The 23,878-nt window shown below is 43.0% G+C and overlaps 1 protein-coding gene across 10 annotated transcripts; it reads right to left on the minus strand.

The window, feature by feature from the left end:
• Positions 1–957: 957 nt before the first annotated feature.
• Positions 958–21,952, minus strand: klc1b (kinesin light chain 1b). 10 transcript variants are annotated; one of them, XM_085182110.1, is made up of 16 exons: positions 21,853–21,952; positions 15,766–16,033; positions 15,165–15,395; positions 14,232–14,310; positions 13,780–14,008; positions 13,598–13,685; positions 12,926–13,027; positions 12,214–12,387; positions 11,501–11,600; positions 9,767–9,816; positions 9,448–9,515; positions 9,136–9,244; positions 8,615–8,767; positions 2,678–2,802; positions 2,312–2,369; positions 958–2,219 (listed from the first exon to the last, which is right to left on the minus strand). In XM_085182110.1, exons 2-16 carry the CDS (start codon positions 16,012–16,014, stop codon positions 2,145–2,147), a joined length of 1,890 nt encoding a protein of 629 aa, XP_085038236.1. In that variant the 5' UTR covers positions 16,015–16,033; positions 21,853–21,952; the 3' UTR covers positions 958–2,144. The 10 variants fall into 10 exon arrangements, with proteins under 10 accessions (XP_085038236.1, XP_085038234.1, XP_085038235.1 ...); XM_085182108.1 differs by having other exon boundaries at positions 9,127–9,244; XM_085182109.1 differs by having other exon boundaries at positions 14,232–14,313.
• Positions 21,953–23,878: the final 1,926 nt, after the last annotated feature.

The following is a 23,878-nucleotide window of genomic DNA, read 5'->3' on the forward strand; positions in this document are numbered from 1 at the left end:
GTGGGTTACAGTAATGCTCTAAGAAGAAATGGTAAAAGTAGTAACAGTAACAGACTAAACTCCAAACAATACATTATGTTACAGATTTTAATATTAATTAGTCATTGTCAATTGTTGATTTGTCCTGTTCTCATTGTATGACGAATTATGATGGCTGTTTGGTAGCCGTTTGCATACTATGCATACTCTCTCTCTCTTCGTGTGTGTGTGTGTACAACAGTTTTATGTTAATGTACAATCCGTAATATGTTTTTTGTGTGTGTTTGTGTGTATGTGTGTGTGTGTGTGTGGGGGGGGGGGGGGGCGCCAGAGGGAGTGTTCGCCCAGGGCGCCAAACAGGCTAGGACCGCCACTGTCTGTGAGTTCACATCACTCTGACCACGAGGTGACGGCCCCATGCTGGCACCACCGTTGGGGATATGTGTGGGCCCAGAGCCACGTTGCTGGTCCACTTGGCCCACGGATGACTGTGGCTGACAGAAACACTTTAGAGGATTAATAGAGGGTTAGTAAATCCTTTTCAAGGGGGCAGATATAGAAAACAAGTTCATTCACAAAATGAATTCCTGAGGGAGGAAAGAGAGGCAGTAGTCCCGCTCTTATTTGAAGTGTCTGAGGGCATGGTGTCAGCTCCCATGCACTAATTAACTCTGCTGCTAGTCACTTACCTCTTAGAAACAGGAAAAAAGGGAATCCGGCAGCTCTCAGCAGAACCCAAAACCACGAGTATGGGTTCATATAAAGCTCCACATTAAAGCTCTGACATCCTGAGAGATTAGCAGCGAGCAGACAAACCCCCTCCACGCCGATTTGTACCAGGTGGGAGGAGGAAAACTCAGAAGTCTCACATCTTAGTAAGACATCTATGTTTCCCGAGTTCCCACACTCACACTGGAGTCTGACGTTGTAAGATCTCGCTTGGTGGAAGAGCGTAAGTGGATAAGACGAAGAACTCAATTCTGAGTAGAAAATGGTTTTATTTCTTTTATCAAGATCAGACACCAACTGGGTTCGTTTTAAGTATCAGATCAAAACGGACGCGTGTGCAACTGTCCCCTTAAATGAAACGCGCTTTCTACTTGTTGAAATTTGAGCACTTGATCACATTCTATCCTTTATATTAATTACATAGAATAAAATGAAAACAAAGGCAAAATAAGGGAATTAGAAAAAAAAAGACATTCCAGTTGTTTTTGAGTAGCGACACTAAAAACACAATCAAACACAGAAAACAGTCAAAAATCTTACCATCATCACACATCCCCAATCACAGCATTACAGAAAGATGTGCTCAGAGTTGGCAACTCAAACCTGCAGAGTGGACTAACGTACAGCAGTCAAGTCCTGCATGGCACCAGAGGCTGTTCAGGATGAACAGTTCAGTCCTGATTGGTTTACTTTTTCACACATATATAAGTACATACACAAGTTTTTTTTTTTTTTAAGGAGTGCTTTCCATGGTTTACATGATTACACCTGTGTCTTTCTCCGCAATGCACGAGATCAGCTGTAGTGGTTAAAGCAGCAGCTATAATTTCAGTTACAGTCACGTCAGTAGAATAAACATCTTCACCCTGTTTCCCAAAGTTTGAAGCTACACCCCTAACATCGCAATAAATCTCAACGGGCAAATCATTAAAAGGAAAACGTTACATGACGTCATTTCAAACCCAAAACCTTTTCATCTTTATCTACCTCCGAAGGCAAAAATAAATCTACAGTCTACAAAGTATCTTTTATTTACATGTAAGAAAAACTTAATCTTAACTAAAAATCGGTTATTACTGTCAAAAGGTGGCATTTATGGCGAGAGGCGAACTCAAAGTGCAGAGTCAGTGATTATGAATTAAGGGCAGAGATGAGGTACGGCAGGTTTTCTTGGCCACAATTAGGAGGCACCAAGGCAACAAGACATTAGGACTACGACGAGGGAAATGCAGAAATGTGGCAACGGGAAAAATATCAGACTGGTTACGTAGGTATTCATCCTGATGAGTGGGAATCTAAGAGGGTCTTTGGGTCAGGCGTGTGGACAAAATGCGTGCTGGACTCGACACTGTCCGACGGTTCTGTTGCCGAAGGCCAAAGAGAGGAAGAGGATGGGGAGTAGTGTCTTTGGATGGGTGAACAGAACCGCCTGCTGCTCAGTTTCCAGAGTAGAGATCCACAGTGCTGGAGCTGAGCCCCCGGCTCTCCCTGAAATTACTGCCCCCTCGATTCTGGCAAGGAAACAACACAGGTTCAAGTGGAGCATTCAAAAATAAATAAATACAACAACAAAATGCAAATCTTTACAAAAACTGATCATCACCTGGAACGTTTCATCGCTGGATTTGTTCAGATAGTTCAAGGAAGAGGCTCGCTTCATACTGATGGACAAAGAAAACAAAGATTAGGCATTTGTTTCTTTGAGAGGAGAGCACACACACAAAACCAGGCCTGACCACGTTTGGGGAGTAAATGTCCAATAAACTGTGACCTGCTAATTAAATTCAGTGGAGAGAAATTGCACTAAGAACATATGTTGAAAGGTTTAATGTGGCTTATCATGTAAAGGGCTCTGTGGTGTCATTAAGACTAGAAAAGTCCTCTGAGATCTTGTAGAAGCAGTACATTTCTTTGGAATCATTTATAAAGTAAAACATCCATCACAAGAGAGGATTGCTTGAGTTATTACTTGGTGCTGCGAGGTTCAGGCGGTACGTTGCCCTGCAGTTTCTTCACCAGCATCTCGCTGCTGCGACGCAAAACATCCCTGAGCTTCCCCAGAGAGCCACTGCGATAGAGGGTTCCACTGCCATCCTGCAGACACACACAGATGCTCGTTAGCTCATCCACACTCCCCGCTGCAAACATGCCCGTTCTTATCATTAACCAGTAATCATCAATTATCAAGATGCATGTTTGTGTTTCGCTTGAGTCGTGTAGCACATCACGACGCGTTATAATCGGCTGCTCCCAGCTAAACGACGTGTTCATGGTGCCTCACACAATTAAATTAGGTGTCACCGAGTTGTTCACACGGAGCTGGAAGCATCTATCCAGAATCAGTCAACTTCCATTTACATGCAAGTCTTTATAGCTTGATCCAAAGGTTGTGCTGAGTGCCATATATATATATAGTCATTATTAACACATGGCACATCTTCATTGAGACAATTAGCTTTTGCTGCTTTTCTTGACACCTCATATTCTCGCTGTGCACTTATTACTTCACTCCCACACAGAGATCTGTCGTATCGTTGCTGGTTTGATTCATAAGGAAAGCAAACATGAAACTTCACGTTGGAAGGAAATCGGCAACCTTGCAGTCTGATAAATTGAATAATCCGAAGTTCATTTTCAGCAGAAAGAAAGCAGAGATTGATTTTAAGAAGCTATGTAACCATGGTTACACGAGTGGAGTAGATATGCAGTTTTAGGTTCCTGGGACTCGGTAACACGGCAAACCTCTGATGATCTTCATACCCAAACTGTGACACACTTCTACATAAGCCCAATAGAAACCAGCGTAACCAGTTTAATTTGTCATATTTGCCTTAAATTAATAGCTTTATTTGTAAGATTTACTTAAATATGACTGTTTTATTTTGTCTGTAGCATACTAATAAAAATCCGGATGTTCTATTCAGACACATTTTAAAATGACCTTAAAGTTAATTGCAATAATCCATCCATTCATTCATTTATTAGATTCTCCTGTGCGTGTGTGTCTAAGTGTAATAGCAACCAACTTGTAAAGTGTCTGTTTTAATTTTGAATCAGCAAATACAACATGTACTTGTCTTGCTTTCCCAGTGTGTCCTTTTCTCCTTGAGGCAACTGCTGTTGTGATTTGGTGCAATATAAATAAAACTGAACTTTTTCTATAAAGTGGCTGTCACAATGCACTACTACAGGAGTACCAGCAGAGGGAGCTGTGTGTACAGATGCGATTTCTGTTGCTTGTTTGGCTCAGCAGCTGCCATTAAAACCTCAAAGCAGGAGTGTGTGTGTCTGTTTGCATCAGAAGCAGAGAAAAGACAGACTTCACAAATGGAAAAACTTTATTTGAGAATACCAACAAGTGTCGATGCAATAACCTTCACAATGCATAATGGTAATTATAATGCAATCCTACTTACTAAGTGCGTTATAGACTTTTCCATTTATGTTCTTTAGGAAACTGAAAGTCACACTACATATGTCGAGAACAGACAGTTCAATAAATAAGCATTCCACTAACACAACAATATTGCCATAATTATGTGATGGACACAGTCTTTTATTATTTATTTATTTTGTTCATAGTTGCATTAGAAGTATAGGTGTTCGCATGGAAAGGAATGAAGAATCAAGGCGAGTAGCATGATGAAAAGCCATATAGTGAATGCACTTGTCAACTATAAATACAGCCTACTATTACACTTCCAAGATGTTAAATCATTTACATTCAGTTAGTTAAACATCTGAAATAACGTTGATCTTGAGGAAACACTCGCACTGTACTCCTGGTGTCTAAAAACATGATTCACCGACTGTTTACTTGCAAACAACTGTGTGAGAAAAAGTCCATTAAACTCTGAGTTCAAAATACAGCATCCATAGCCAGAGTGGGCGCTGCGACTGTACCACCCAACATACACATGAATACACACTACAACTACTGTAGGATCCAGGTTTCTGTTGATTTACGATGCTATCCTCTACTCCTACACCAACAGATCAAGGCAATTGTGGGCATTTATGCCCATTTATTAAACTATATAGAGATCACTCAGGTGGCCAGTGTTTGTGCTAGTAGGTCTCTGCTATTGTGTGGGCTTCACAGCGTCAGTCAATGTTGCCAATTCCCTTTGTAAATGCACGTGACTGTAGAGCCTTTGCTAAAGCTTGAAACGGTCACACTGAAGCGAGTAAGCAGAAGCTGAAAATAAATTACCATGGCGACACAACAGCTTGCTGTGATCTGGCTAATCTGCCGTCACGTTTTGGCCTCCATCCTGTTCCGGTCCCGTCACAGCGGGCAACGCAATGTTGACATACTACTGCCTTTATATTGAGCCACATAATAATAAAGTATTTAGAAAATGTAAACAATTTCATACAAAATAAACCAAAACAAAAACAAATTAATAGCAAATATATCTATAAACACAAAAAAACAACAACCCCAAAACAAAATTGGCAACACTCCCTTTACTCTTCCCGCTGACTGTCAACGTGTCAAACTATACAGTACCATTCATTTAAAAACTTGTTAAGCATTTGATCGCAGCCGTTAGTTCAAACTGTCAAATACACACTGGCAAAACCCCCGAAAAAGATACAATTATGGCTAAATACAGGCACCGGGTTGGATGCTAGCTTTGACGTTAGCTGTCATTTGTTGTGCTCAAGGCAAACAAATTTGGAGTGAGAACAATGCAGAGTAACCGTGGAAGTTCATTATCTGTAGCGCTTTATCTGGTTATGTGCTGGAGTGATGTCTGGAGCTATTCTGCTGTTCTGCCTTGTTTCAATAAATGGCTGCTCCTCTTATGAGCCAATAAATAAATCTGCTGTGCCCCCGTGGTAAAGACACACGGGTGTGAATAGAGGAAAAATGTGCGAGTTACTTCCTCACGTGGAAAGATTACACACAATGACTTTTTCTTTTTTTTTTTCTTTTTTGTGACAGAAAGAGTTGAAGTTCCGACATGGGGAAGGGGTGACGCAGGTTAGTGAGAGGGGAGGACAGGGAGAGAGAAAGTAAGGAGGAGAAAACAGAGCAGAGGTGAGAAGACCAAACGTCCCAGCAGCTGTCAGTTGAACAGGGGAGAGAGGTGACAACCAGGAGGGGGGCTTTCTGAGTCTCTGCCGCAGGAGAGGGGGGAGCATCAGGAATGGCAGAGGAGCTGTTGGACAGAGAAGGCCAGAGGGAATGACAACACACATCCTTTTGCTATTGTGTTGGGGAAGGAGAGAAGGATGGAGGAATAGTCTTGATGGCTTAGGCCTGATAAAAGAGAGAAACAGACAAACAGAAAAAGAAAAAAAAGAAGGCACACATCGTAAGATTAAGAGCTCTGGGTTGGGCTTCCTACTCTAGACATCTATGCTTTGATAAATTTCCCATGACTTGCACTAGATTCAGTAACTTACTGCAGATTGGAGGCTGATTATTCTTTTTCTAAACCCTAATTTAGTAAACGGTAAATGATACGGGAGCATCAGGCTCTGATTCTCTCTGAAAGATTACATCTGTCTTAGATGCTACACTAGCAGGTAAGCGAAGCAGTAGGTGCTGGCTGCAGTCACCGTGACTCAGCTGTTTCTCTTTCCTCTTGGGGTACCAGAAAGGCTGAACTTGGCACACAGTGCCCAGCCGGTGACTGTGCACTGCAGACGTGAGACATCTGCAAGCAGCAGCACTGAAGTGGGAATACTTCGATAACTATCACACTGATGGTGGGACATGAATAAACCCAAGTAGTATACATTTCACAGAAGCTGAATCGAACACACGATCCTCCACCTACGTCCTCACCTGACTAACAAACTAATCTATTCTACTCCTCGAGTACCTAAATACCAACCCACCCAAGCTTACTGTGTGGAGAGGGGGAGAGTACAATCCACTGAATGAGAAGAGCAAATTTGACTGACAGGCTGATTGGTTGTCATGGCAAGAGGAATCGACATGGAAGCATGTTATTGACAAACACAAGGGGGGGAGGGGGGGATGGAAAAAAAAAAAAGTCAGAAGGTGAAATCTGGAAAACATGCAGCTAAAAAGGCAGCATATTAAAGCAGACCACACAGGAAGTGGAATCATGCATTTTTAAAAAAAATTTTTTTTAAACAAGAGCCACACATACACGTCAGTAATTAACCTGTACACAAGCACAAACGCGCTGACAAGCTGTCGTCTCATGGTTATTTCCTAGACAAGCGCCACTTTAATAGCAAAACAGGAAGTGCTTTTTCAGACATCTGAAGCATGTAAACAACTTCCACAACGTTAATGACACAGCAGACTGAGTGCAGAAGAAAGAGGAGATGAGACTTTAAGCAAAGGTGAGTGACAGCTCCGTGAACCACATCACCACGCGGCAAGACACAAGTAGACTCTTTCCTACACTAATCTTTGAAAGACAAAATAACCATTTTAAGCTGCGTAAAATGAATGGATGGATGGATGGAATTTGTTATAAATAAAAACAAAACTTGCTTAGTCAAAAAGCAGAAGTAAACATGACTAGAAAATAGTCAGAAAAAGCATGAGAATGTCATGAATATATTTTCTGTTTGAACTGAGTCAGTTTAACTCCTGCTGCTATAGCTACACGCTGGCTAATGAAATGCAGGCGCACAAACACACAAACACACACACACACGGCAATTCTCTGGATGCCAGGCCATGTTTCAAAGACAGACAGGAGCACGCTCAGATGCAGACACACATGCCGTTAACATTTGCTGCAGTGCGCTGTGAAGCAGTGTGGAGTAGCTGTGTTACGCTTATGAACATGTGCAGAGCAGCAGACATCAGGTTAAAGAAAAGACACTTCTCAACCAAGTGAAAACACACTGAACACATGACGTGCGTTAGTGTGTGTTGTTAAGGGGAGGGGACGCCCAGCGGGCTGGCATTGCTGCATGCATGTTTGGACTGGGTTGGCGCAGCGGAGGGCGTGGCTGCACTTAAGTGAGGGGTGAGGCACAGGCTCAGATGAGGCATCCCTGCCAACGCTCTCATGCCTTATGCAAGTCTCATTATTTGGGGGTGAACTGCGCCCCAGCAACAGCGGTGCCAATTTGACTGCATAGAGCATCGTGTTTTATAGCCTATTTTCTCACTGTAAAAGGCCAAAAGTGCAGCTAACAGCCAGAGTGAACATTACAATAAGGCAATAAAGCAGCAGGATGAACTCTTACATATCAGCCACTCTGATTACTGAGCAGAGGGACAAGCAGAGGCACGAGCACCGACGATATCAGGAACCTTGTCAGTTGTGCTTAATGGCAGAAACATGACACATCCTATTAGAGATTTAGACAGGCTATATCTCTGAGCATATGAATGTTTAATGTGTTGCCAGGGTGCCACAGTCTAAACCTGTGCCTCATAGTTACTGCTTCACTTGTGCAAAAGCATCGCCAGAAAAACAGCCTTTATTAAAAAGGTTAACATGGAGTCCAAAACTGAGTTTTGATGCTGTCAAAATAAAGAGTGGGTCAGCATGCCAAGACACTCAATCAGCGTTACACTTTGAACTTGCAGCTAAATCTCATGGTGGTATATTCACAGGGAGATGGTGGACTGGTACAGGTATAGCTCACTGTGTGGAGCCAAAATGTGCTTCGATGTGATGACTCGCATAATTACAAGGTCATCCAGGTGATTTTGTAAAGTCTGGACTCATTGAGGGTTTCCAGCCTGGCTCTGAGCCAGCGGAGTCGGTGTCCTCACTGCACTAAGCTAACAGAAAGGAATCCTCTTGGCTCTCCTTTTAAACACATAACACGTCTTTGTCCTTTATTCTGAGCGTCCTGTACCAGTACACCCTCTCTGTGATATTACCAACACAGCCTCGTTTTTCCAGAGAGGCCAGCGGACACGTTGACTCAACCATAGTGGATTTGTACTCACCCCGTTCCACTCCACGCCCATACTCACTTCCTCGCCGGTCTCAGAGCCGCTCTCATACTTAACGCTGGCGAGACTGTCCCTGCTCTTCCGCCTGTCGCCCTCTGTATCTTTCAGGATCTCCACCACACGTGTCTGGTGGATGGGGTCGATGCCCTGATGGGTGCAACACACAGATGCAAGAAAAAAGAAAAACAAAACAAAATCAAAAGTCAGAAGTAGCACTGATGTAGCCGTCAGCATGTCAATATTGGCAGGAGTGCAAAGTTAAATGGAGGAATTAAACGTGATTTCATGTTTCCTTTCCCCTATTAATGCTTTCAAAGCACTGGGACACGTTTTAAATGACTGTGAGATGAAAGTGATGTTAGGGGAGAGAAGTGGAGGCTCTAGTTAGAGACAAATCAACTTACTGTGTTGCTCTGGATCCATAGCAATGTAGGGAAAGGGAAAGAAATATCATGAGATTCACTGTGCTAACATGGGGAACATATTACTATTTTCACTTAGAAAACTATGCTGACCTGCTTGCGAGACCTCGCAGCGCACTCTTCCAGGGTCTCAGCAGCTTCTAGCTTGCCCTGACGGCGGTACAGAGCCCCCAGGTTCCTCAAGGTGGTGTTTACTGTAGGGCTGGATGCACAGACAAGTTTCGTTATTTGAATCTGAACAAAGCAAATAAAGTTACATAAGTTACACAAGCCTAAAATAATAATTGTTTTACAAAAAAAGCTTCCGATACAAGTTAGTGACATACAAAGCAAATGAAATAATTAATTTCTGCCTTTGTCACGTGACCATGTTGTAAAAAACACTCTTATCAGTCTCTGCCTCACCTATTGACTTTGCAGGCCTTGTACCAGCCTCCGTACTCTCCGTATGGAGTATTGTCTCTGTGCCTGCCCTGGAAGTAAATAAGAGAGAAGAGGAAGAAAAACGTGAAGGGGTGTGGTTCAAATGAATGAGCAATATTGTGTTCACGTTTAACTATCATTTAACTTCCGGGGAGTAGTTCAAGGATTGCATTTCTATTATAACGAAGTGGCATGCTTTCCTCATTTCTCAGCCTTGTGCTAGAAAAGCTGTTTGAAACAGGTTTTGTTTGTTTAGCTTTTGCTCAAATTCACGTGAGGACGGTTACAGAGAGCCGCTCACCTTGCTCTCCTCCCTTTCCTCGGCGTGCATCCAGATGGGCTTGTTGTCAGCTGCAGACAGACAGGAGAGATGGTGTATACATTGGGATTTTAAATAATTAGCTTCATGCCTGGAAAAGTGAAATCAGCTACTGGGTGATAAGGGTTTCCTAATTGGTGCACCAAATCTACCCGTGTGGTGGAAGAGTGAACGTGTGTCGCTTTGGCTAAAGAGTGAATCTGGAAACATGTGACTGAGCCATTTCAGAAGGAGGCAGAGCTGCGAAGGGGTAAAGGAATTATTAAGTATTCAAGTGCTGTACCGCCACCAGTGGGTCAAAAATGAATGTGGGTTCAACAGGTTATTCCAGTTACTACGATAATGGATTTTATAACATTTCTGAGGCTACATATTTTTCCAAGTATTCACCAGAATCCATCTAAGATTTTAGACTGATGTCATAGTAGATCTGACCAAGCATTAAAAAAAGTCAAGCATTTTAACTATTTAAGCCAGGGGTCCCCAATCCCAGTCCATGAGGGCCGGTGTCTCTGCATCTCACCCTGGGTCAACACACCTGAATCACATGATTAGTTCATTACCAGGCCTCTGGAGAACTTCAAAACATGCTGAGAAGGTAATTTATCCATTTAAATCAGCTGTGATGGATCAAGGATGGATCCAAAACCTGCAGGGACACCGGCCCTCGTGGACTGGGATTGGGGACCCCTGATTTAAGCCAACAGAAATGAGAGACTTAACAGGAAGTGAGGTCATGACTCTGAGGAAAGTCTAGCACCCATCTTGCTGACACCCTGGGACAGTTACTTATACCTCTGTACATGTGCGAGCACATCAAATATTGGGCTGATTCGGATTTCCAGGTCAGGTGGTGTAAAGAAGGGAATTTATTTATGACATTTTGTATGACATCTGCACCTGCTTTATGTGCTGGTGGTTTAGTAATAGAGTACGAGTGTAACAGCTTTAATAAATTTACTGCAGATTCATCCCCAAACAAATTACAGACAGTACAAAAGCACCATTAAAATTGTTTTTAATGGTGTAGAGAGAAAGACGATACTACTGTTGAGGTAATAAAGACAAAGAAGATAAAACATGATTATTGCATAAAGTGCTGCCACCTTAAGAAGAAAGAATATTTATCGTTAACTGTTGCTGCTTCAAGTTGCGTCACCTTAACCTTCAAAGCACTTTAGTATTTAAAAAAAAAAAAAAAAAAGCTTACAATATTATCAAGGTAAGTGACACAAAAAGAATAAACCTCTCTGAAAAAGTTGGATGTTTTTGTCAAAAGGCGTCAGAGCGCTGCTTTGTGCCAAGTGACTTTTATTCCTTTTTCAAAGCAGTCAGTCTAATCCATGGAGGAAAGCCAACAAAAAGGCTTACTTTAAACCAAAAGAGAAGAAAATTGCAAGAGTTGATCTTTCAAAGCAAACTCTTTATTTCTTCAGAAAGATTGAGTCCTCTGAACGGTGAAGCTTGGTACCGTGCTTAGACACAAGTCCACTTTTTAACCACCTGTCCATCACTGCTCGCTGGTGTGGCACAAACAGTGGATGGATAAGAAAAGTGAAAAACAACAACAAAATAATGCTGAATTACTGAGCTGCAGTTCTCCTGAGATCATTTTATAGCCATTCACTGGTAAGAATAAAAATTCTCATTTGTACTAATATAATTAAACATTTACTGCTATACATGCACGCTACAGTAGCCATTATATGACCTTACCATCAACAGATCCAAATTCTTTCTCATGAGCACGAGTCAGGATCTCTTTGTAGAGAATCTCCGCCTCCTTGTATTTCCCCTGTTTGAGAAAGCAGGATGCCTGAAGAACAAAGAGGTAAAAGGGGATTTTAGTGTTGAACCAAACGGGCTTACTGGCTCAGATTTTGCCTCCCTCGCTGTACATAAATTCTCTCCATCATCAGTGAGGCAGTGAGAACATAAGTGAAAAGGAAAGCCTTGAAGATGCAGCAGAACAGCAGATAAAAGACTACTAACCTTGTGCTCTTTAAGCAATGCTAAGTGACACGAAACAGTTCTTTAAACACCTTTTGAGGTGACAAATCTTATGCTGCAAGAGTAAATTGATTGCCAACTTTTATAAAAATCTTGTGTTGAAGTAAGTAGTGCCCTTTTGGAAGAAAACAGGAGGGGAAAAAAACATCAGTTGAGTTTAAAAGACATTTCAAGTGGAATCTTTGCAGGCTGGCACCAATATACAAGCTCAACACCCCTGCAGAGACCAAGGCTGACAGAACAAATGATCGAGTCTGTTGGCAACCAAAACAAACTCTGCCTGCGTTTACCTCGTTACACTCACAGCTCAACAGAGACTGCAGTTCTTATCAACAAGTACAGCATTAGAAGTAAAAGGTTTGAAAGGAAGACGAGAAAAAGGACTATGCGAGTGGATTTCGTGTCAACTTCTCGCTCACCAGGTTGTTCTTGGTTTTGGCCACATTTGGATCATCTGGGCCCAGCCTGGACTCGTAGATCTCCAGGGCACGACAGTAGTAATATTCCACCTCCTCATATTTGCCCTGATTCTGACACAGCAGGGCCAGGTTGTTCAGCTGTTTGGCCACATCTGGGTGGTCCTTCCCCAGGACCTGATGGATATCAGAAAAGTATATGTTCAGGTTGTCTTTCTGCCTCAGTGCATCTCTCCTTTCTATAGCTCACATCCTGTTGCTGCTTTCTCTAGGCAGCACGTCAGCCTGCTGCAGGCACTCAGGAGATCTAATAAAAGGCTGGCCGATCAATAGCGAGGCTACAGAATAGAGCTTTCGGGCAAAGAGAGACTCTTTGTACCATGCTGAGCTCGGTAGTTTTGTCATGTCTCCTATCCATCTCCTTCCTCGCTCCCCCAACGCCTGCTATCCATTTTCAGCTGCGCTCTCAATTAAACCCTAATTCCCTGCTGACAAAGGAATGGCCCCCAGTGGAAACTTCACAGACAATTTAAGAAAATCATTTGCTCTTTTTCCTATTTATAGTAGCTGGTATTACACTAGCTTTGACTGACATTTTGGAAATGTTACCACTGTTAATTACTTTATAACAATGGGCTAATTGTTCACTGGTTCAGCCTTGAGATGAGACCTCGATAGCAGTGCCCTGTTGGTGCAATCCAGGGATATGGCCTACCTTTTCTCTGATCTCTAGAGCTCTCTTACACAGAGGCTCTGCCTCCTTGTACTTCCCTCTCTTTCCATACAGCACGGCCAAGTTATTCAGGGTTGCAGCAACCTGGAAAAAATAAAAAATAAAAACCAGAATGACTGTACTGGCAGGTTAGATTTCAAAATTCACTGTTTTCAAGGAATTATCACAGTCCGAAAATGTATGCTGTTCAGTGTTCTCAGAAAAACCTAGATAGTAAGTGCCTTGTGACAAACTGCAAAGACCACAGTGCAGCAGAGCTTTACAGGCTTCCTTTAGGCTTTGTGGGGAGTTTTAATGCTTCGGTGTTAGTAGTCTTAAAAATCTGTGCACAAAAAGGAAACAGTGTCTTTTAACGTTTCCCTTTTGGTTGCTGTATTAAAACTGCAAGGATTCAATGGTTAATGCTGGATGTACAGGCAGACACTGAACACTGATAACTGATCTCTTCAAGCCTGCAGGCACATGGTCAAAAATCCATACTTTAATAGTCGGAAAAATCTATACAGGACGATTGAGTAGGACAGTAAAAAGAAAATTGCCTTCCTATTGAGTCTTTGGGAGTTATGGACAAACAAAAGATAACTAATCTGATCTGTCTAAATATGGATGAGTCCATATGAAGATATGGTAGCCATGGCAACCGTGAAGTCTTACAGCAGGATGGTCCTTGCCCAGGGTTTTCTCACGGATGGATAGAGCGTCGTTGAGCAGATGGGCTGCCTCTTTGTATTTATTCTGATCCCTGTGCAAAGGAGAAACAGAGAACACCATGTGTAGCTCAACAAATAAAACAGGATACACGGCAACGAAAAGCCAAACACAGTATGTTTCCTGACCTATACACCAAAGCCAAGATATTGAGCATGGTGGCCACATCAGGGTGATCATGCCCCGAGGTCTTCTCCAGGTCCTCCAAAGCTTGCTTGCACAGGGGCACGGCCACCTCGTACCTGCCCTGAGAGGCATACTGGATGACCAGGTTGTGCAAGGTTCTCAGACGTGCTGGGATCTCATAGCCTCCCTGCTGGGCTGCAACCACGGCTGCACTGTTATGTTGGTGCTGCACTGTGGGGGAGAAAGGAAACGTGCAAAATCAAAAGGTCAGATTGGCTCCAGTGAGTAGAAAACTGTAACACACACCACTGTCCTGGAATAAGGTAGCCAGGTTATTTTACTCTGAGATCATGCATGACACAATTTATTCAATATTATCCCAACAGCAAACCAAGAAAGACAGCTCTCTCTTATTCAGATAATCAGATGAGTCATTGTTGCTGTTTGTTCTTACTTCCTTGGCCGTGCTCCTCCTCATCGTTGGGGAAGAGGTCATCCAGGGAGTCCTTTGGTGTTTCTCGGTCTTTCTCCTCCTGCTGAGAGGATGAAAACCTGCCGTTCAGACGCCAACAAATAATTCAAGAGTTGCCTTTATCAGACATGTGAAATGTGTTTTAACGTCTAACAGGGAGAGATGAGGCAAGCCTGTTATTTAGAAAAGTGAAGATTTCATTTACATCACAAAGAGTAAATTTCAAAAATGAACAAAACAAATTATTTTAACAAATACAAAAATGGTAATAATCATCATCATCGTCGTCATCATCATAAACAATTAGGATGGGAACATTAAACAGACTATTCAAGAATTATTTCCCCTTGAAAGGATAAATGGGATTTTAAGGATAAACTGCACTCATCCATGTTCACTAAAAGATTTCTTTAATGTGGAAAATGGAAGACAAAAACTTTCCGGCTCTGGCTGGATGGGCCCCTGCTGAGCTAAGCAGTTAGAGGCTGTAATAGCCTGTAGCCACTATCTGTGACTAACAATATGGTAAGAAAATAGAGAGATTTATCCTTGACACCAGATCAATGAGGACCACACCAGAATGGCTCATTCCAGGAAGGAATGCAAAGTTTTCTTGTTTTAACGAAAACAGTGAGTTTTTTTTTCCTTGCGGCCACTTATGCTGACAGTCTCGTGTCCTTCAGAGTTATAATAGCAACAAGAAAAACTAAAGTCTTTTTCCATTTCCTTCTTAGGCTAAATCCAACTTGAATCTATTTAGCTGAAAATGTTCCAGTTAACAAGATAAATAAGGACGAATAGATTTCCTACATGCCTCTTGCAATACAGACCATATACACACACAAATCAGTTATCTTCAAAGTACCAATCTAATCCCACATTAAGGCCTATAATCTTTGTATAATCATTACTTACAGTGGGTGAGACATCTTCATCGTATTTTTTGAGCTGGTTCATGAACTCCAGGTGCTTCTTCTCCTCTTCCAGCTGGGCCACGCTCTGTTCACTCTTCTGCAGCTTCTGCTGGGTGTTGGCCAGCTCATCCCGCAACCACTGGTTCTCCTGGCAAAGCCTCCTCACCTGTGCGCGCAGCTTCTGCTTTTCCGACTCCACCGCGTTCAAGTGGTTGGACAGGGCCATCATCACCTGGGATAGAGACAACATTGAAGAGCGGCAATATTTATCAAGGACAAAATGTAACGATGACAGGGCGGCAGAGTATAAACTGGGTCTGAATTTCAGTGAATCATGATCACAGCACAGGCTCAGTATAGAATGAGGAAGCTTTGAGGAAGCTGTGAGGAAGCAGGAACAACCAAAGAAGAAGATAATAAAACAAATCTACCACTTTAGAAACCTTTCTGTTTGTCTGACAACTCTGATCTTAGAAATTGGAGCCAATTTTATTTCACACACAAATTTTTCTTTCACTCATATCATCAGCGTGGTTAAACTGAATCTCCTCTTTAGGTTCAAACATACAACTCTGTAAATCCTTGTAACTTCTCAGTCATACCTGTGCTTCTCCCAAGCCCAACTCAATCATCTCCACTGACTTGCGGAGAAGATTGGACTTCTCGTGCACCAGGTTGGCCTCTTCATCCTTCTTTAGGCACTTGATGGTCTCCAGGAGGCTGTGAAGGATGGAGTTATGCTCGTTCTTCAGGGCCTCGAGACCCTGGATCACGAGCTTTGTGTTCGAGATGATCTCCTCCTGAGAAAGCTTCTCCAGCTTCTCTTCCCGTGGGTACACCATGGTGGACATCTTTTGAGCTCAGGGAAACCTGTTAAAGATGGGAGGAAAAGCCTAAGACACTGTGGGAAAATTCCAGCAGCAGCTGTAACAATTTCATAATGATGTGTCAAACATACAGCTGTGCTTGCTTAACACAGAACAGAACCTAAGAGCACAGCTGATTTGGCTCAGCTCACTGCAAATGTCAAAACACGTCTCAGTACAGTTCCTCTCTTTAACCAAATGCATCTTTAGTTTTTAATGATCATTTACACAATTAGCACTTAAGGCATTCTCTGATTATGTATGTGCCTAATTCTGACAGATGCCACATCATATCTACTCTGCTAATAAGATCACAACCTCATCCTGCAGCAAGGTGATGGCCATAAAAGGGGAAATGAATGCACGTTTATTGCTACAGCTCAGATTAGAGATTCAAATTTCAAAAAAGAAGTACGTCAGCAGTTGTATAAGCACACAAATTGAGCACAAACAGAATCTATAAAGCTAAACATAAGAAAGAAGGGTGGCTACATAAAACATACATATATATATTATATTGCCTAGCTGAGAGCCATGGGACACATCATGCTGATGGAGCGACTGCTGGGACTTGGCACCTATAATAAGCTCAGGCTGGGAGCAGGGCTGCAGCTCGCTGTGTAACACAGGACACACAGATGCTGCAGTATGGTTTCTCTCTGGTGCCAGCACCCAAACAGAGGCCAGCCATGCTTGGTACATGATTCACTGGCGACTGAAGGAGAGAATGATGTAGCAAAAGCTTCAGCAGCACAGCAGCTGGCCAACTCGACAGATTTTAAAAACACCTCTGCGAGTTAGTAATGTGATGGTCGTTTTTAGAAATGTCAGCCCTCGGGCGAGTCCATGGAACACTTTACCTAAATAACATAAAGATAACTTATGACTCAATGAGCCACATCACTACTGGCTACATCATGCAAATGTCAGTGCAAAACGCAGCCCTGCCCTTCCAGCTGGGGTGCAGCCAGTGTTGGAACTACTGCATTCTGCATTTTAACAGCACTGAGGAGAAATAGTTATGGAAAAAAGGGAGCTTGCAGTAACAAAAACACCAGCTGAGACCCATCCGCCTTAAAAAAATAAATAAATAAAAATACACCATTAGTGAGCCACTCCCTTCTTTACCACTTCCAATTGTCTTTTAAAGCAGCAGAGAAAATAAACAGACTAAAAACAGGCCCAAAGAACTGCAGTGAAGAGCTCTTTAATTTGCACTGTGACAACAGGAAGCATGATGGCGGGGGCGTATTTGGCTTAATTCAGGCACAACCATTAATGAGTTATCAAGATAGTTGCTGATTAATCTCTCTTGGTGGACTAACTGCTGCTTTCTTATGTCCTTAAACCTCCTGTAAAGATGACTATCTGCTTGCATATTCTCAGAGGACTTTGACTCAGCTTTAAATCAAACATGGTAAACAAACCCAGCTGGTTTACAGCTAGTTTTGGGCAATCATGTCCCTCCTGTGCATGTCACATCATGTAACCGCAGCTGGGCTCTGTCATGAGGGTGTTATTCATTATACTAATATATACCACACCGAACAGCCAGCCAGGGGCCAGCTGCTATACTTGCCTAGTGGACAACTGAATGCCAATGAGCCTGTGGAAAGCAACAAAATAAGCAACTGCTGGGGTCTCTGGCTGGGCAGGACAGCAGCAGGGGCCGATAAGAGACGGGTGACCTAACACTATTTTATATGTTATTGGGGGGGGGGGGGGGGGGGGGGGGACACAGAACGGTCTTAATTCTCCCCACCACCCATTTTTCTCTAATTAAAACCTTTGCTAATCCGACAGATTAAATTAATTTGCGAATTCAAAACATACAAAAGAAAAGCAACGTTTTTTGTTTTGTGACAAATTTATCTCTAGGGAGAGAAAGATAAGCTTTTCTGTTAAATGCCTGAACTCTCTGCACAGCCCAGGTAAAGCAGGAATCCATTTGTTTAAGCTGTTAAAACACTTCAACAATGGTATTTAGCAATGCTGAGCTTATTAGCTATGGTACCACGAGGGGAGCACGCTCGACTTCATATATAACCACCCCTCTATGGTTATTCTAATTGGGGAGCAGTACAATGGAAAATTCAAAGAGACAGCCAACCTCTTAAGAGAAGCCCCCTTTTCTATCCAAACTGACTGAACTCTGATTAAAAGTACAAAAGCAATCCTACAGAAATATTAACTCTGTAGTGTTGTATTTGGTGCTGGCTTAGAACTGCTTTCACAATATACAATATATAATATATAATTATATAATACGCATTATAAAATCTAATAATAAGCCGTTAGAAGATAAAGGATTTAGAAGGCGAAAGCAAACATCAAAGCGAACAGAAAAGACTCAAAAGAAAACAAAAACAAAAGAAAAACTCTCAGTTCCATGAAACTCAAATGCCAAAAACAAATCAACTAGAACTTCTATTTGCACGATCAACAGAGATGCCAAAGGACTGAGGCTTCATTAAAGTCAAAGCAAATATTGCAGAGACCCTTACTTTGCATGAAGGCGTGTCAGACAGCTTTATATTTTTCATCTGTGCCTGCAGTCATTTGAAAGTCTGGCTGTGAGACGCCTAACTCCTGTGAGCACGATATGAAATGTTTTCTTTGAAAAATCAACACTGCTCGCAGATCAAACAGCTTATTACCCTGTAGAGCTCCTCCGACTCAGCTGTTTAACACCTGTATGGATGAAAGCCGGGTCTACAAGAGAAGTGCTTTCATGTGAGCCAGCATCTTTACTTTTAATAAAGCACTCCAATTAGGGAGTTTCTTTTCTCAGACGGCTCGAGTTAATATTTCCCCAAGTGTTTTAAAGAGGTATATGAGAAGTCCAGCAGTCCTGTTGTTCTCTGCCCTTGGATTAATCTTTAACATTTACTTTGTTTTATGAGATCATGTGGGAGGGAAATAGCTGATATCATCAAATGGAAACACACAAATGCAGTATGCTAGCAAAATAAATGAAAGACAACATATCTAGTTTATGACCTCTTATACCAACAAAAAGTCCAACGGTGCTTTTACGTGCCCTCGTGACGCACACGTTACCGTGTGCAGCAGTAAACATTCACTCGATGCAGGCTTCAATACAAGTGACCTCATCAATGGGTTCAAGAATGATGAGGGTCAAGTATGACCGAAGGTTCTCCAGCTTGAGTCAGGTTGCTAGAAAATGCATACCAGGAAAGCATTTTGAACAAAACTGCCAGCCCACAGCTACATAACCTGCCATTTCAATAAGCACACGACACGCATTGCTTTAACAGACGTTCATCTCGCTCCATGGTAAAGCAGGAAATGTAGCTTTACAAAAACAGAGGTGGAATATATAGAGGAATAATAGGGCGATGCACGACAAAATCATTAAACAAAGCGACAAATAGCTGCTAAAGGCTAAAAGCCATTCATCGTATTTTCTGCTGCTACAGCTCGAACCAGAAAACAAACCTGGGTTTCAGAAGCAGATCAGAACCTCACAGTTTGGCACAAGGAAAAGCTGGTGAAATAATGTCCTCCTCCTTGAGGAAAAGCGCTACACACCAGCAAACGGCATCATAAACCTGCCCTCCTAATCCAAAGAGAGATCCTTTGTTTTGTTTTTTTTTTAAAAACAAACAAGCAAACAAAAAATAACACAATAAACGTTCAGTGTGAAAATGAAGCGAATGGAAATGAAGCTGGACAGTAATGAGAGTGACGAATGCTAATTTTGGTGAGGACGAGGAGCTGCCTGCGGGATGATGTGACCTTCCCCAGTGCTTCGTCAGAACAACCAGCATCAGCTTGGGTGCACGTCGGGAGACGGGCACGCCCACAGAGGGACAAAAACAGAGGAGTGCAGAGGAGCAGGTCAGATGGGGGAGGGAGTCATCCCGATCTAGAGCCTGCTCCTCTCCTCTATACTCATCACACACAAAGGAAGAGACCTAATGAGGCACAACAGAACAGCCTCAGTGACACAGGCTCAAAATGGTCTGGCATCCTAGGAGCTCTTATATCAATACTGAGCTTATTTACATATAATACTCATCATGGCACTAAGAATGAAATGCCTCACATACTGTTTACCTTCAGCACATCAGAAATATTTACACTGCCATGATAGGTCACTCACATAGTCACCCGAGCGATGTTCATAGGCTGACTCGTGCAGCAGGGGTGTGCAGTTGAGCACTGGACAGTTTGAATACTATGATTAAAGAAAATCATAATTCATAAACTCCAGGACCTCAACAGATGTGATGTGTGGACTTTAAACTGTGACTCACACCAGTTACAGACGCAGCCTAAAAATAATCTGAAAAATAAAAACAGAATAGACATGATTTAGCTCTTGTTACCCAACTTGGACCAGGAAGACAAGTTAGACGTCATTCTTGAAGAAGGCTCAAAGGTCATATAACTGCAATTACAGCACTTCCCACCACGAGGCCAGTATGAGAGAAGGGAACAATGTATTGAATGAAATACAATTTCAACAGAGAGGTCGGCGTACTCCGTATTGACTGGCTCATTCGCCTCTAACCGGTGGAAATCTGGGCCTCGTGCCTTCATCCAGAAGCTACAGCCTTCATTCGTCTCCATCTCCCGGGATGCCTTAAGATTCACATTATTACTTTACTTCTCGGCCAACACCATCCTCACTCCGTCTCTTTTGTCTGTGAGGCAGGGTTAAAAACGCTCATCTTAAGATAATAATCTAGTCTTCTTTAAAATTGTCTGTGTTTAGTTGTAAACAATCCTACTAGCCTACCCTTTTTGAGAAAGGGTGTGATGCATACTGGGAGAGGAAATGGGGGGAAAACAGCAGAGAGGAGTCAGCAAATTCCTAGCCGAGCCAGTGGGACAAACCAAAGCCATCTCCCAAGGGGACGCTTTTCCTGTCCACTTGGTGAAGTTTGACACCACCGGATTAATAATCCTTATTTCCTGCACAATAAAACAGCAATCCAACACAGTGTCGGTATCACTGTGAGAGACACAAAGGAGAGCCAGCCAACCCAGAGGGTGTGGCAGGGCCTGGAAACAACCAGCAGGGAGGTGCCACTGACTGTCCTCAGTCATCCATCACTACACAAAACCAGCAGCTGGAGGGCTGCTTCCCACTAATAGCTGTCTGACAAATGAATATGCCTGCGTATTGCTAGGAAAAAAGAAGAGATGTTCACTTCACCATCGTACCATGCCGAGGAGTATTATTCAGGAAAATCAGACACCTGTGACGAGATCGCAGTTCCCCACAAACAAGCCGAGACGATAATGACGGCAAACAGCTGAAAACAGAGGCGCCATCCTAAAGTCGTGGTAGTTACATGTTAATAGCACTGCACTGCCGCTAATGTGGACAGAAAGCTCTTTGTACATTTTGACATCACTTCAAAGCGCAAAACAGACCAGGTAATCTGACATCTGACGCTTTACTAGAATAACACAATTTCATATAGCTTTAGCCGTCCATGACATTTTCTTCTTTCACCTACCAATTTCGTTATGATCTCCAAGGTCACACTTGAATTTTGATGGGTTTACTGTGGGTTTTTTAATGATCGAAGACTCTTTAGTTTTGAAAGCTCTTACTGCCTACTTGCTGCCCGATCTGTGTAAAGCTCCGCTCAGCGCCCAGCTAGCTCTCAGCTAGCCAGCGATAGCGTCACCACTCCCCGGCTAAATGTCGCAAGTTCATCCTGTTCAAAGCGCAGAGCTGCTCATTTCTATACGCAGCATCTCAAATCCATGCTCCCGAAGCACACAACCACACACAAGCTCACACAACACTAACGTTTCACGGAGGAAATACAGCTTTTCACTTACCGAGAGCTGGGACTGACGGCTAGCTCAGCCCCTTTAAATCCAAAATGTCTCCGACACGGCAGCTACCCAGAAGCCTCTGCGGCTGACCAGACCGAGAGTGACGTCATATTTACTTTTCGTCACTTTTCGTTTATCTATCTAATACATAACAAGATAGGGTCACCCATATAACCCCAGAACAACAAATGGACATAAGTGTGGCTTGTTCGGCTTAATTTTTTACTTACAAAGAAATCCCAGTACGCTATGAAAGCCCATAAATGACTCTACAGCAGAATTCAAATGAGGATGTAGCGCCACCTGGTGGATATGAGCATTTAAACTGTAGCAGTCTGGAAACATTTTCTAGTATATTTTTGGTCAGATGATGAAGCTGAAAATATGAATTTGTTGAGGAAAAAGACACACAGACAGACAAAAAGGATCACAGTATGAAGGATATTGAACACTAGATAGAAATGTGTGCGTTGTCAGGCTGGATGAACAGTTCCTTTCCCAAGCTTTTAGAATAGAATAGAATAGAATAGAATAGAATAGAATAGAATAGAATAGAATAGCCCTTTATTGTCATTGTACATGTACAACAAAATTGTGTTTGCTCCACACCAACTATGTTGGAATTAAATATAATTGGCAGACAGCAAGAATAAGTAGCATAAAGGGGATATACATTCAAGAGGGATATAAAGTTGCAAAGGAGGTAGTGCTTGGAGGTAGTGCAAAGAAAAAGACTTGGCCTGAATAGAGTCCGTGTGTCTGTGAGTGCCCTGAGTGATTAGGTTACTCAGCTCAGATAGGTGAGGTGGGTGGGCAGGGGTGGGGGGAATATCGCACACCCCACAGCCCAGCGGAAGAAGCTGTTAGTGAGTCTGGAGGTGTGGGACCTGACTGACCTGAGGCGTCGACCAGAGGGCAGTGGGTCAAACTGTACGTGGTGCACGGGGTCACCTATGATGGTCCTGGTTTTTCTGAGACAGGAGGATCTGGTGATGGGCTCCAGGTGGCAGAGGGCAGCCATGGAGGTAATGACCCTTCCTGCGTACCAAACACCCAGGCACTGAAGAACAGTGGTAAATGGCCTGTATTTGTATAGCGCTTTTACTAGTCCCTAAGGACCCCAAAGCGCTTTACACAACCAGTCATCCACCCATTCACACACATGGCAACAATGGCAAGCTACATTGTAGCCACAGCCACCCTGGGGCGCACTGACAGAGGCGAGGCTGCCGGACACTGGCGCCACCGGGCCCTCTGACCACCACCAGTAAGCAACAGGTGTCTTGCCCAAGGACACAACGACCGAGACAACGGTCAACAACGGGGCTCGAACTGGCAACCTTCCAACTCTTGAGCCACGATCGCCCCAGTGGAAGGCCAGCAGCAGCACCAACGCCCTTCTTTACCAGCGTGTTGGTGTTGTGGGTCCAGGTGAGATTGGTGGAGAGGTGGGTGCCCAGAAACCTGAAGCTGGAGACCAGCCATTTATAATCAGAGGGGAGTGGACCTGTCTGTGCCTCCTGAAGTCCATTATGAGTTCTTTTGTTTTAAGGATGTTAAGCATCAGGTTATTTTCTGAGCATCAGTGGTACAAGTTCTCTACCTCTGCCTTGTGTGCTGTCTCATCTTCATCAGAGAGGGTGGTGTCATTGGCATACTTGATGATGACGTTGGTTGGTTGGGTTGGTGTACAGGGCTGAGAACGTGGCCCTGCAGGCAGCTGGTGCATAGTGACAGTAGGGGGTAGGGTGGGGGCCAAGTGGGACTGACTGAGGCCAGTTGGTTAGGTAAGGCTTCTGACACCAATGCCAGCTGACATTGTTTGCACTTCTTTGTTGTTCAGAATCTTATTTGTATTGTTAATTCTTGCTTTATTTTTATTTTTTTACTTTATTCTGTTTTTATTTTTGTATATTAGGTGCTTTAAAAAATAAACTTAAAGGCAAGGAATGTCTACTCCATTTTCTTCAGATACAGAGAAATTTATTAATCAAAACTTTGCATATTTGTCATATGGTTTGATATTTGT

Source organism: Neolamprologus multifasciatus, chromosome 13, assembly GCF_963576455.1.
Source record: "Neolamprologus multifasciatus chromosome 13, fNeoMul1.2, whole genome shotgun sequence".
NCBI lineage: Eukaryota > Metazoa > Chordata > Actinopteri > Cichliformes > Cichlidae > Neolamprologus > Neolamprologus multifasciatus.

Excerpts from the sequence above, each read along its gene's own strand:
- klc1b (XM_085182103.1), bottom strand. The coding sequence starts at position 16,014 with ATGTCCACCATGGTGTACCCACGGGAAGAGAAGCTGGAGAAGCTTTCT. Across the intron at positions 13,028-13,597 it reads TGGGCAAGGACCATCCTGCT|GTTGCTGCAACCCTGAATAA; the intron begins GTAAGACTTCAC and ends TATTTTTTCCAG. Across the intron at positions 11,601-12,213 it reads CCAAAACCAAGAACAACCTG|GCATCCTGCTTTCTCAAACA; the intron begins GTGAGCGAGAAG and ends TTTGTTCTTCAG.